General features: G+C 37.0%; 1 protein-coding gene across 2 annotated transcripts in view; it reads left to right on the top strand.

Annotated features, from left to right (window-relative positions):
- PARG (poly(ADP-ribose) glycohydrolase) overlaps nucleotides 1-14,219 on the top strand; it is a 113,173-nt gene extending 98,954 nt beyond the window's left edge. For both annotated transcript variants that reach the window (XM_082674048.1, XM_082674049.1), the window contains exons 16-18: nucleotides 1,454-1,559; nucleotides 12,546-12,674; nucleotides 13,373-14,219. In XM_082674048.1, the coding sequence (XP_082530174.1) occupies nucleotides 1,454-1,559; nucleotides 12,546-12,674; nucleotides 13,373-13,527 (390 nt within the window). In that variant the 3' untranslated portion in view covers nucleotides 13,528-14,219. The remainder of the gene's footprint in view (nucleotides 1-1,453; nucleotides 1,560-12,545; nucleotides 12,675-13,372) is intronic.

The raw sequence follows: 14,219 nt of genomic DNA, 5'->3' as shown, positions 1-14,219 counted from the left end.
AGATGACACAAACTAGGAGGCTAAGAAATCTTCCTCTTCTTCTAGACATATTTGGAGAATTTGACAGGAAAGCAAGTGGCAAAGTTACGTCTATTCTGACAGAAAGTCTGTTCACCCCCTTGTTGGCATAAAGGCAGAGACTGTATCTTTCAAGAACCTACTCAAAAAAATTGAGCTCTTTGATAGTTTTGACCTGAAAGAGATTTTCAGATGCTCCATGCATCTGATTATACAGGTAATTTGTGAGTTCTAGTGTAAGCTCTGTACCACAGTGTTGAGTAATGGTCCGGTACCAACTTATAATTAATATCTGTCAGGATTTACAGCCTAGGAGGGGGTGGAAGGAATAGCCTTGTTAATCCACCCAGACAGGTATAAAATACATTTTTATACCCTTGTAGCAGCTTCAGAGAGCAATTTACAGTATTTCTATGTGTGGGTTTCATAGAAGCATCTTTCTTTATCCTTGGTTTTTCTCTGGGAACATTTGTCACACATCATTCTTTCTATTTTATTTACTGTTACACATAAGCTATATTTTAGGGTTTGGTACTTGAGAAAGCCCAGGGGAGACTTGCTTTGCTATTATTTTAAACCTCTTAATATAGTCTGATAGTTTCAGAAAACTAAGAACCCTTTGGAGGCAGAAAGACCAACTTATCTGACAGCAAAGAAATAGAAATCAGAAACTCTGGGACCTTAAACTGCAGTCTTCTCATATACAAAATGAGCTGTTCATTTAATTAAAACTTAGCATCCTCAGGATATATTGTACTTTTCTCAGGTTACTGGCAAATTTTAAAATATTCTAGCTTAAAACAGAGCTGTGAAACTAGAGAATCTTGGAGCTGGAAGGAATATTAAAGGTTATCTTGTAACCAGGTATAGGAATCCTTTTTATATATAGTTACTTGCTCATTTTATTTATAGTTGTTTAAGCATTTCAGTGGCAGGAAGCACATTTAAAAGCTAATCACAGTTATTAATCTAAGTCCCAATAATTCAGAGAGAGAGTGGTGAGGAAGCATAATAGTAGTAACTCTTTACCTTAATGAAAAAAATGGTAATCAGAAGTTTTCAAATAAAAGTGTCTTAAATGCCTTTCTGTACTTCAATCCCTTGTGGTTTGTGATTGGGATTCCATTAGTTCTTAAAATATCTGATATTTTCCTTTATATTTGTTTGAATTGGAAAAAGAAACTGAGACCTGTAATGGTTTCAGGGCTTTGATTTGCCCAGCATCAAAGCAAATAAATAATAGAACTGATCATTTCTTACTCTCTTCCTTGTGTAATCCCAGGATTTTCTCTTTTTCCCCTGTACTTTGGCCCCTAGGAAAAAAAGAGAGAGAGATAACATAAGCTTGATAATGGATACTGATCCTAGTACATCAGTCAGAAATACTGTTAGTGTCTAGTCATTCACGTGCTTTGATATTTCTTTCATCCTGCAGGCTTACTGTGGATTTCTTCGTCCTGGAGTTTCTTCAGAGAATCTTTCTGCAGTGGCCACAGGAAACTGGGGCTGTGGTGCCTTTGGGGGCGATGCTAGATTAAAAGGTGAGTGAATCAGTTGTTATAAGAAGGATAATAGTATTTTGACTAAGGAGAAGAGTTAGTCCTTCAAACCGGATTTCTAACCACAAACCACAAAGATCTGAAAGAAGAGAAAAAGAATATTTGACACCATCCTTTTTTTTCTTATTGTATATGAAGGAATCCGTATTTTTATTTACTATTTACCTGCAGAGGTCATTTATCTCTGATCTATAAGACACAGTATTTAGTTGAATAAAGAGAGGGAAGAGGCCAAAATTACTATGAAGTTTCAAGCCAAAGCACCCATTAAAGCATGTTCGTTTACAGAAGTGATTTTTTATGGACAGAGCTATTTGATGACTGACTCGTTCATTCACCAAACTTACGGCACATCTGCCACTGCCTAAGCACTGTGGTAGGCTCTGAGAATACAAAGGTGAATAAGATGTAGTCCCTGCTTTGGAATTCACAGTCTAGCATATGAGAGAGAGGCATAGACAAATGCAGCACATAGTAATGAGTGCTTTAATAGAGGTACACAGTGTGTGGGACTATAGCTTGGGAGAGCTGCATGAATGGCACAGATAAGGAGGCATTTGGGTACTCAAGAAGGATAAACATTTCTTGCCCTTTATAGTTTATAGTAGAAAAATCACAAACCTATCAACAAAGCTATTGGTCATTTACCATATTATGACGTTTGCTTTCCTCTCAGGAGTGTCAGTTATAGAGAATAGTATTATATTATTACTTAGCATGGTTACTATTCTTTGTCACCCCAGCTGGTGACATAAGCTGGGTGTGCTACAGTACAGTCTTGACACTAACTCCCTGAAGTTTAGCACAGACCCTCGGGTTAAGGACACCCATCCTCCACAAGACTGCCCCTACTGCAGACTCTAGCTGCAAGTCTGGGGAGGGGGTGTCCCCCTGCCCACCTGTACCTCTTACCAGCTGGCTACCAGTCTTGGGAGTTTTCCACAACCAACCCCTCTAAGGTTTGATAATTCATTAGAATGACTCACAGAACCCAGGAAGGTGCTATTATAATTTTATTACAAAGGATACTCATAGGGTTTATGTATTTCAGCCTGTTGAGTTGTTGTCACATGGATTTATGTTTTATATGTTTACATTTTTGTGGCATGCTTAGAAAAATCTTCTCTATTCCTTTATTCTAAAGGCTTTCACCCATATTTTCTTCATATTCAAAAACAAAAACCGCATGTTGTCAGTTTTGGTGTTTTGAAGGTCTATAGAAGAAGGAATTTCTGGGTTTTATTTTATGAAATTCTTTATCATCCTGAATTTGTTTGAGGAAACCTGTTTTTCACTCTGGGCTTATTGATCTTATGACAGACACTTTTTTCTGTTTTTCTCTTAAGTAAAATAAATGAGTAGATTCATCTCATCAATCCAGAAACCAGGTCTACCATAAGCCTTGGTCATTTGTGATGGACAATTTGGGAAGCTTTATAAATGTGTTCATTTTGTTTCTTTTCTTCATGGCATAAAAGCCTTTCTCTCAGACTGCGGCTTTGCTTGCTCTGGTGACTATTAAGGGTAGTATAGTATACACAAGATTCTCATTGTGTAATTTTCTCAATTATCGAGATTATTTTTCTGTTGTGAGCATATATTGTTTTGTTGGTTTTTTCCAGCTTTACTGAAATATAATTGACATACAGAACTATATAATTTTAAGGTGTACAACATAATGATTTGACTTACATCATGAAATGAATATCAAGTAGGTTTAGTGAACATCTATCATCTCATATAGATACAACATTAAAGAAGTAGAAAAAAACTGTTTTCCTTGTGATGAGAATTCTCAGGCTTTACTTGCTTAGCAACTTTCATTTATAATGTACAGCAGTGTTAATTATCTTTATCATGTTGTACATTACATTCCTAGTACTTACTTATCTTATAACTGGAGGTTTGTACCTTTTGACTACCTTCATCTAATTCCCTTTCCCCCAACCTCCTGCCTCTGGTAGACAGAAATCTGATCATATTTTCTTATGAGTTTGTTTATTTGTTTCTGAAGTATAATTGACCTACTTATACTACGTTAGCTCCTGGTATACAACATAGTGATTCTATATTTCTGTATATTTCAAAATGATCTCTAGTTGTCTTCTGTCACCATGCAAAGATCTTATGTAATTACTGACTGTATTCCCTGGACTGTACATTTCATACCCATGACTCATTTATTTTGCAACTGGAAGTTTATACCTCTTCCCCCTCACCTATTTCTCTCCTCCTCCCTACCCCCTCCCTTCTGGAAGCCACCTGTTTGTTCTCTGTATCTATTACTCTGTTTCTGTTTGGTTATGTTTGTTCATTTATTTTGTTTTGTTTTTAGATTGTACCCATAAGTGAAATCATACAGTATTTGTCTTTCTATTCCACTTAGCATAATACCCTCTAGGTCCATCCATGTTGTTGCAAATGGCAAGATTTCATTCTTTTTTATGGCCAAGTAGTATTTCATTGTATATATATACCACATCTTTATCCACTTATCTATTGATGGGCACTTAGATTGCTTCCATATCTTGCTATTGTAAATAATGCTGCAATGAACATAGGGGTACATATATCTTTCCTAATTAGTGTTTTCATTTTCTTCAGATAAATACCCAGAAGTGGAATTGCTGGATTGTATGGTAGTTCTAGTTTTAACTTTTTGAGGAACCTTCATACTATATTCCATATATATTGCATCAATATATATTCTCATCAGCAGTACACAAGGGTTCCCTTTTCTCCACATCCTCACCAACACTTATTGTTGTCTTTTGATAACAGCCATTCTGAAAGGTGTGAGGTGCAATTTCATTGTGGTTTTGACTTGCATTTCCCTGATGATTAATGATGTTGAGCATATTTTCATGTGCCTCTTGGCCATCTGTATGTCTTCTTTGGAAAAATGTCTATCTAGGTCCTCTGGCCAGTTTTTAATCTGGTTGTTTGTTTTTTTGGCACTGAGATGTATGAGTTCTTCGTATATTTTGGATATTAACCCCTTTTTGGATATATCATTTGCAAATATCTTGTCCCATTCAGTAGGTGGCCCTTTTCGTTTTGTTGGTTTCCTTCACTGTGCAAAAGCTTGTTTGTTTACTGTAGTCCATTTGTTGATTTTTGCTTCTGTTTTCATTGTCTCAGGAGACAGATCCAAAAAATATTGCTAAGACTTATGTCAAAGAGCATACTGACTATGTTTTCTTCTAGAAGTTTCGTGGTTTTAGGTGTTACTTTTTTTTTTTTTTTTTTTTGCAGTATGCGAGCCTCTCACCGTTGTGGGCCTCTCCCGTTGCGGAGCACAGGCTCCGGACGCGCAGGCTCAGCGGCCATGGCTCACGGGCCCAGCCGCTCCGCGGCATGTGGGATCCTCCCGGACCAGGGCACGAACCCATGTCGCCTGCATCGGCAGGCGGACTCTCAACCACTGCGCCACCAGGGAAGCCCTAGGTGTTACTTTTAATCCATTTTGAATTTATTTTTGTATATGGTATGTGAAAGTGGTCCAGTTTAATTCTTTCGCATGTAGCTGTCCAGTTTTCCCAACATCATTTATTGAAGAGGCTGTCTTTTCCTCATTGTGTATTCTTGCCTCTTTTGTTATAGATTAATTGCCCATATAAATATGGGTTCATTTCTGGGCTCTCTATTCAGTTCCATTGATCTGTGTGTGTGTTTTTGTTCCAGTACCATGCTGTATTGACTACTGTAGCTCTGTAGTAGAGTTTGAAATCAGGGAGTGTGATTTGTCCAGCTTTGTTATTCTTTGCCAAAAATTGCTTTGGCGGGCTTCCCTGGTGGTGCAGTAGTTGAGAGTTCACCTGCCGATGCAGGGGACACGGGTTTGTGTCCCGGTCCGGGAAGATCCCACATGCCGTGGAGCGGCTAGGCCCGTGAGCCATGGCCACTGAGCCTGCGCGTCCGGAGCCTGTGCTCCGCAACGGGAGAGGCCACAACAGTGTGAGGCCCGTGTACAGCAAAAAAAAAAAATTGCTTTGGCTATTTAGGGTCTTTTGTGTTTCCATACAAATTTTAGAATTATTTTATTTCTGTGAAAAATGCCATTGATATTTTGAAAGAGATTGCATCAAATCCGTTATTGTTTTTGTAATTTTAAAAAATCTTATTAAAAATGTTCTCAACAACATGGATGACCTTGAAAGAATGATGCTAAGTGAGATAGATACCATATGATCTCACTTATATGTGGAACCTTAAAAAAAAAAAAAAAGAGCTCATAGATACACAGAACAGATCAGTGGTTGCCAGAGGTATAGGATGGAGAGTGCACAAAATGTGTGAAAGAGGTCAAAAGGTACAGACTTCCAGTTATAAAATGAATAAATCGTGGGGATGTAATGTGCAGCATGGTGACTATAGTTAATAATACTGTATTGTATATTTGAAAGTTGCTAAGAGAGTAAATCTTGCAAGTTCTCATCACAAAAAATATGTAGCTATGTGTGGTGGTGGATGTTAACTAGATTTATTGTGGTGATCATTTTGCAATATATACAAATATCTAATTATGTTGTACACCTGAAATGAATATAATGCTATATGTCAATTATATTCTGATTGTATAAAAAAAAAGAGTCAGCCGTAGGAACTGTATAAAAACCCCTCTTTTATAAGCCCACTTTCTCATTAGCCACATAGCATATATGAGCAAGGGAGCATTTAAATCCTAGATTAATTTCCAAGAGAAGAGAGCATTAAGAAAGAGATGTTCGCTGATGAACCAACATTAGAGAGGCAGAGCGGGTGCACAGAGAAGAATCAGAAGCTATGGTCCAGTTCAAAGTATTGATAGATTAAATAAAGTTGGTAAACAAAAACCCTTTGAGAGCAGATAAAGACAGGGCCAATATTAACTTCTCTGAACTGGCCATCTTTATCTGTCCCTAGGTCTTAGTAATGTTTCAGGAAGACTCATCTGAACCATCAGATGCTATCCCTACCCTATAAGAAAGGAGGGAGGAAGGACAGTTAAAACAAGCAAACAAAAAACTTCATGGAGGGAGAACATGGGCATATAATAAACCCTTAAACTTACATTTCTTTTATTAGAAATAAGGCTAAATATTTTTTAACATGCTTGTTGCCTAACTGTGCATGAGTTTTTCAGTTTGTAACAATTTAATTTTGAATGGCTTTCATTGTACGTTATGCTAACAACTAGTAAGAGAATATTTTTCATATATTCATTCATTCAACAGACATTGATTAACAGCTTTCTGCCCCAGACAGCCAATGGCCCTATGAGCCAGAGGGTAGGAAAGAAGGGACATAGGGAAGAGGGGCTTGATGCCTGTCCTCCAGCAGCAGCCAGTTACCTCCTGCAGGCTTGTGGAACCAAAGGGGCTCTCTCTGTCCTCCTGCCTGGCCCCTCATCTTTCTGAGGACCCTCTGGAGGCCTGTGGAAAAGAGCTTTTGAGTGAATGTGAATTCTCCTTTCTGGGGCTCATAGCTATTACAAAGTGACACTAACCCCCACCTCCAGTTCACACTTGGCTTTCAAAATTTTATTCTCACCCATTTCTATGGTAGCTACCTCTTTCTCCTGTGTTCTTTCAAGATAATAGTTCATGTGTTTTGTCTCTTCTTGGTAGAGCTTGTTGTACTTTGGTTGCCCTGAAAACTCAGCTCTCTGGTAGACTCAGGAAAAGTTATGATTCTGTAGATTACTTGGCCTTTTCTCATTGTTAGATGGAGTAGAAGCACTGTTTTTTGCTTTTTTTGTTTGTTTTTTGCAGCATTATTTATCCCATCTCAGTAGAGACTGTTGAGTGGGCTCCTGCCCCCTAAGTGTACCACCAGGCACCCATGAGATTTTTAGGAGATAACTTGAAACCATTTCTAAATAGTTTTTAAAGCAAATTATGTTTGTTTCATCTCTTATTTCTAATTTTATTGCATTGTAATCAAAGAGTATAGATAAAATTATCTCTACTTTTTAAGAGTTTTTTGGGCTTTTACTTGTGGCCTAACATAATTGTTGTATATATTATGTTGGCACTTGAAAAGACGTCTCTGAAGGGTATAGAATTTATACTTTGTTAGATTCTATACCTATTAGATCAGATCCTGTATTTTTCTAGTTTTGTTTGCCTGCTTTCCGAAGGAATCAAGTGGTGCTCTAAAGTTCTTTCTGTTGTGTTTTTGTCAATTTCTCATTGCACATCCTCAGTGTTTATTTTTTGTACCTCTCCATACTGTGTTATCTGACTTGTGAAAGATTATGCCATTGCTAGCTTACCATAATTTGAAGCTATCTTGATGCAGTCCTGTGCATTTTCTTTTCTATCCCCATTCCCTACCTTCACTACCTAATAGTGACTTGCAAATAAAATAAGCTTAATGAATTTCTATTTGACAAATAGAAATTTCAGCTCCACCGCTTTCTGGCTTTGTGACCTTAGACAGGTTAATTAATCTTTTGGTGCCTTTATTTCCTGATTTTCAAAATGGAAATAATACTAACGTTTATTCAGTTTTTGTAAGGATTAAGTGAGTTAATCCTTGTGAATCTTGAGTTTGTCCTTTAAAAAAAGCTGCTAGAACGTTCAGCATGCTACAGTATAGAGCTCAGTGTTAGCAGTTGTTACTAATGTTACATGCTAATGGCCTCAGACCATACCTGTGGTATAAAGTATCCATGGTTTTACTCATTTTTTGTTTGGTTCATTTGTTACAAGAGGACACTGTGAATTGTTTTTTGACATTATTCATATTTATTTGAAGAATTTTCACAGCTTAACATTGATGCCAAAAAGAAAATTAAAACCAAGCTCCCTGCAGGTTAATTTAAGTGATTATTTTGGCACCTAGTTGTGCTTGAAGTTAGAATTTGATGGTTTTATATCATACTTGGAGTCAGTCCATACACCCTATTAGATTTGTGATTTATTCTCATCTAAATTGTGATAACAGGAGAGTTCACTTAAATTGCGCGACATAATTGTCTAGATGTGCAAAGATCTTGGGGATGTAGTGAGGCCTGAAGACAGTTCTGTTTAAAATGATCTTTTGTTAGTGATTACTGATGTATTTAAGGTCAAGATTAATTTAAATTTCTGAAAATTTCCTTTGTGTATTTATAGTCTAATATCCAATGCAAGGAGAAAAGTTATAACAGATTATGGAATTATACTCTGAAAGAGTCTTTAGGGATCATCTGATTCAACTTCTTCATTGCACAGATGGCGAAAATGCAGGCAGGAGAGTTAAGTGACTTGGCCAAAGTCATAGAGCTTAGATAGCTAGCAGAAGGGCAAGGCCTGAGTTCAGGTCTTCAGTCTCCAGTCCCAGCTTTTGTTACCATGTGTACCCAAACAGAAATGGATGTGAAATCAAGAATGTAATATGAACTGGTTCTCTTATTAGGATCCAGGCTCTTTTTTGGTAGATCTGTCAAGCTTAGCTCCAGGAGCCTATCCACAGGGACAAAGTGGCCTGTGAAGCATTTAAAACTTAAACTCTATAGGGAGATACATTTTAAATGTTTTTATTAATATTTTATTTCATAAATGGCAAATGACCAGTGATCTAGTATTTCTGTATGTAAGGACGAAGTAGGACTAAAAGGACTTTTCTTTGGGTCTCTCTCTCCTCTCTGTCTCTTAAATAGGAAATACTTAAAGCCAAATTTCATTCAAACCAAAAGATAAAAAAATGATACCTCTGGTAGAAGAAGATGACGATTCATTGCTTTCCCTTTTTATATGTAGTTTAGGTTAATTAGGAACCTTTTAAAATTGAGTGCACTGAAGCTTTAATGTATGTACAAGTTGGTTGAGTGGTTTTAATTAAAACGTATCTCTATTTTGAGATAATTACTTTTAACACTCCAAGATTAATGAGGCCTAGTCATGGTACCTCACATGTTGGGGATACTCAATAAATATTAGTTTGGAAATTAGGAAATACTTTGGTATTTTAGAATATCACATGTATTCTAATGTCTTACATTGTTTCCCAAATTTGGAGATACTCAGCTATATCAAATTTACTAGTTCATCTTAAAAATATTTTTCCTTCCTACATAATTTTTAAACTTTTTATTTGAAAATAACTTCAAATTTACAAAAAGTTAAACAACTCTGTGTATGTTTATGTACATATATGCTTGTGTATTATATACAATTTTTTTCTGAATGATTTGAGCTTGTTACATACATTATACCCCCTTTGCTAAATACTTAAGTGTGTTTTTCCTATTCTCTTATATCAACACATTACAGTTATAAATTCATAAATGTACACTGATATAATATTTTAATCTTCTCATCCCTGTTGCAGTTTTATCAGGTGCCCTAATCAAACCCGTTGTAGCCATTTTGCCCTCCAATACAGGGTCCAGGGTCAGGTATTGCATTTAGTTAATGTCTGAGCCTCCTTTTGAATCTGGGTATTTCCACAGCCTTTCTTTGTCTTTCTTTTATGACATTGACATGTTTGAAAAATACAACATTCCTTGAGTTTATCTGCTGTTCCCTCATAATTAGGGTTATAGTATGCATTCTTGATCAGAGCAATACCTATAGGTGATAGTGTCTGGAGGCACTTAGTAGTCATCTGACCCCATTAGTGACGTTAATTTTGGTCACCCAGTCAAGGTGTTATCTGATTTTTCCACCTCTGTTGCAGAGTTTTTTTCCTCTCTTGTAGTTAATTAAGTAGTCTGTAGGAAGACACTTTGAGACAAAATTTCCCTTAGGTTTAGCATCCTTTATTGATCTTTGCCTGATTCAGTCTTTACCATGATGGTTGCAAAAAGAGGATTATCTCGTTCTAGCACTCCCTCCCGACTTACCCAGTTAGTCTTTGGCTTTCTCCTGTGAGTAAAAGCCCTTCTTTCTCTCTATTTATTATATATTATCATTGTGAACTCAGGAATTTATATTTTTTCAGTGATTTGTAAGTTATTACTGTACATAATATTTTGATGCTTAGCTTGTCCAGATTTGGCTAGTAGGAGCTCCTTCAAACTGGCTCTTATATTCTTGTGACAAACATCCATCAGTTTTCCTGTTTTTGAGCACTTCTTCACTTTCTGGTATAATAAAACATTCTGGGTTCATCTTGTACCTGTCCTCTCCTAACCATGGAATCAGGTGTTCCCTGAGGAATACAGCTCTGTTAGGTGGCATGGTATTAGATACCAAGATCTGGGCACTAGATGTGCTCATTGCTACTAAGATGTCTTCTTTTTGGCCCTTTCAGCAGACAAAACTAAGAAATGCACATACATACACACACACACACACTCTCTCTCTCTCTCTCACTCACACACACACAAATGTACATATTTTAGAAGTCATGAGTACATACCAGTGCCTTCCATTTCAATCTATCAATCACCACAGAGTTCTTTTTTGTCTTTTCCCATTCCATGTTGTATTCCCTCTTCCATACTGAGAACTACAGCTGCCAGCAACATCAACAAATTAACTCATTTGTTCAGTCCTGAAATATATTTTAAAATAGTTTCAGAATTGCTTCACCTGTACTACTGTGGTAAGCAAATCTAGTAAAAAGAGTCCAGGAATTGTTTGCAATTCTTTCCTCTTTGCCCAAGACTGAAGGCATATTAGTCAAATATTGTGTTCATAAGTTACTTGGATTAGTTCTTACTTTCATCCTTTCATTTTTCCTTTCCCTGTAGTGCTATTCTTTTGAAATAAAATTAGGCTCATTTGTTTTACTTTGCTTTCAGCTACAGGTTCCTCCCCATTCCCATTCTTATTGTTTTAATTTTGTTTTGAATATGTAGAATATTAACATGCTCTCAAAAAATCAAAACTATATTTATCCTCCATAGTGTTTTAGTTTGATTCCCACCTCCCATTGTATGAAGGAAAAGATTTGTTACTAGCAAAAGGGCATTTATTGTACCTTTGTTCCTTTTTGTTATTTAAAGTAAATTTTGTCGGGTTTCCCTGGCGCAGTGGTTAAGAATCTGCCTGCCAATGCAGGGGACACGGATTGGAACCTGGGTCCAGGAAGATCCCACATGCCATGGAGCAACTAAGCCCGTGCACCACAACTACTGAGCCTGTGCGCCTAGAGCCCATGCTCTGCAACAAGAGAAGCCACCACAGTGAGAAGCCTGCACATAGCAACAAAGAGTAGCCCCCACTCTCTGCATCTAGAGAAAAGCCCATGCGTAGCGACGAAGACCCAGTGCAACCCAATGCAGCCCAAAATACATAAAATAAATTTATTTTAAAAAATAATTAAAAAAATAAATTTTGTCTATTGAGATTAAGATTATAAAGGAATTTAACTTTTGGAAATATACTCCAGGCTGAGTGATTTGTAACTCTGATTTGTGGGGACAGTGGTTCTCAATGATTTTCCTTTTCCAGTACACCAGAGTTAACTGTCCAATGTTTTCAGTAACATTCACTCCATGCTGTAGTGATTGGGTGGAGGTGGGAGTGCAGGAGGGATAAGGATGTCTTCTCTAACCCATTTTTGAGAATGCTTGCTTGCTGTAGGGTTAATGAGAACAGTAGAACCTCCCAAGTATATTGCTCATGGGAAATCACAGAGACTCCTTTGACAGAAAAAAAAACAATGACTATGTATAAGATAAAATAATTAAATCAAGCAAGCAAACACAAAAATTTTAGTTCCAGATTAGTATAAGTGAAAAAAAAAAAATACCACTTCAGTGCCTTAACTGTGCTGCCTCAGATGCACCTTCCTTTGTTTTCCCACAAAGATGCTTACTTACTTGGGAATTCTGTGGCTTGATGATATTCTCAGCAGCATGTCTGTTAAGTCACAAAACTAGATGATTTATATTCATCCTGTATTTGCCATTGCTAATAACGTGTATATTAGGTTTATAAATCTTTAATCCAGGATAAAGCTATGACACCAGCTATAATATTTACCTGGTTGAAAGAACAGAAGGTATCTTGAAGTGTCATAATATAGTTGTGTTTCTTCTCTTTGCTACAGCCTTAATACAGATACTGGCAGCTGCTGTAGCTGAGCGAGATGTGGTTTATTTCACCTTTGGGGACTCAGAATTGATGAGAGACATTTACAGCATGCACACGTTCCTTACTGAAAGGAAACTGACTGTTGGTAAGTAGGGGATAGTCTTGACACTTGGTATCTAGATGGATTGTACACCATCCAGGAGGAGCACTTGCTAAATCTGGATAGATCATAGTGGATAAGAAAAAATGGAAGTGTGACTTTGATGGGGCGACAAGGTCTTAGAGGGGCAACACTTGCAGAATCTTTTTCTGGCAAACTTTCCTCCTCAATCTTGAATGAGTATGTCAGCTTATTAATTTAAGGCCGAGAAGTTGGAGTTAGTGTCCACTTTTTACTTTTTTGTGTATAGAAAACTGAAAGAGGGAAGGTATTGGCGGGTAAGTTAAAACCTAAGCGGCCTCACTCTGAGTCATGTTTATCAGACATGCCAGCATCCTCCATCTACTGTTTCAGCTGGACCTGAAAGGCCTTGCTATATGGGAGCTAAATGTAAAATTAGAGTTGCCACGAACTCCCAAAACAATGCATGGATGATGCACCATGTATAGCCTGCTGTAATTATGAACTAATAAGTAGTTTCTTTAAGGTATTCTAAAAAATTTTAACTTTATATCAGGAAAGCCTTCCAGGCTTTTTTTTTAAAAATAAAGCCTTCATGCTCTATTTTCAAAAGCCAAATGTGAGTATATTATTTAGATTAAGATAAAACTGAAGTGTTCTGTAGTAGTTTTACCCATCTACATACCTTAATGTGCAAATTGGTCTGGCTTTCTGCTCTTCAGGAGAAGTATATAAGCTGTTGCTACGATATTACAATGAAGAATGTAGAAACTGTTCCACCCCTGGACCAGACATCAAGCTTTATCCATTCATATACCAAGCTGCTGAGTCTTGTGCGGAGACCACCAACCAGCCAGGACAAAGGACTGGGGCCTGAGGATCCAAGTGAATAGAACCTCCTTCCACCTCTCATGAGAAACATCCTTTCTGAACTGTCAGGTGTAACATATGAACTGACTTAATATAAATGTGTATATAATCCACATTTGTAGGCAAGGATGCAGTCCCTTCCACAAACATAGATTCAGACATATTTTGTTGCCATTTTTTTCTATTTCAGTCTTCATTCTTTGATTTTTCTTTCTTTTGCCCATAAGATTTCTTGTGAAATTTCATGAAAGTTTGTGCTCAGCCTGTCAGGTCTCTTTTTTGATGCCTGTATATTATACAAATTGCCTCTGCAGCTAGCAGATGCCAGGGAAGAAGGTGAAATCCTAGAATCTGTTTAACTAACTGGGTCTGCTAAAGATCTCCCTGTGAGCCTTTCACCCCCTCCTCTTCTTATGATTGCATTGTTGGAGTTTTTGATTTTTAAAAATTAAGAGTTGGGGTTTTTTTTTCATACATGTTACATAATGCAGATCCCCTGCGTTAAAAGTTTTGTATTTAAGGCAGAATAATTTCCAGAAAGTTATTTAGTGACATCACCTTTATCTGTAATGGTTTGTCTGTCCTTTTTCCCTGATCAATTTTTATTGATACTGTTTTTGGAAACTGACCTAAATGGAAGGAAATGTAGAATAAAAGTGTTTCCCAAATGGTGTTTAAAATACAAACAGATTCAAGAGA

The sequence above is a fragment of the Grampus griseus genome (genome assembly GCF_964374135.1).
Source record: "Grampus griseus genome assembly, chromosome: 16".
NCBI classification, from domain to species: domain Eukaryota; kingdom Metazoa; phylum Chordata; class Mammalia; order Artiodactyla; family Delphinidae; genus Grampus; species Grampus griseus.
Note: the sequence above shows the minus strand (reverse complement) of the source record. Positions and strands in the feature narration are given on the sequence as shown.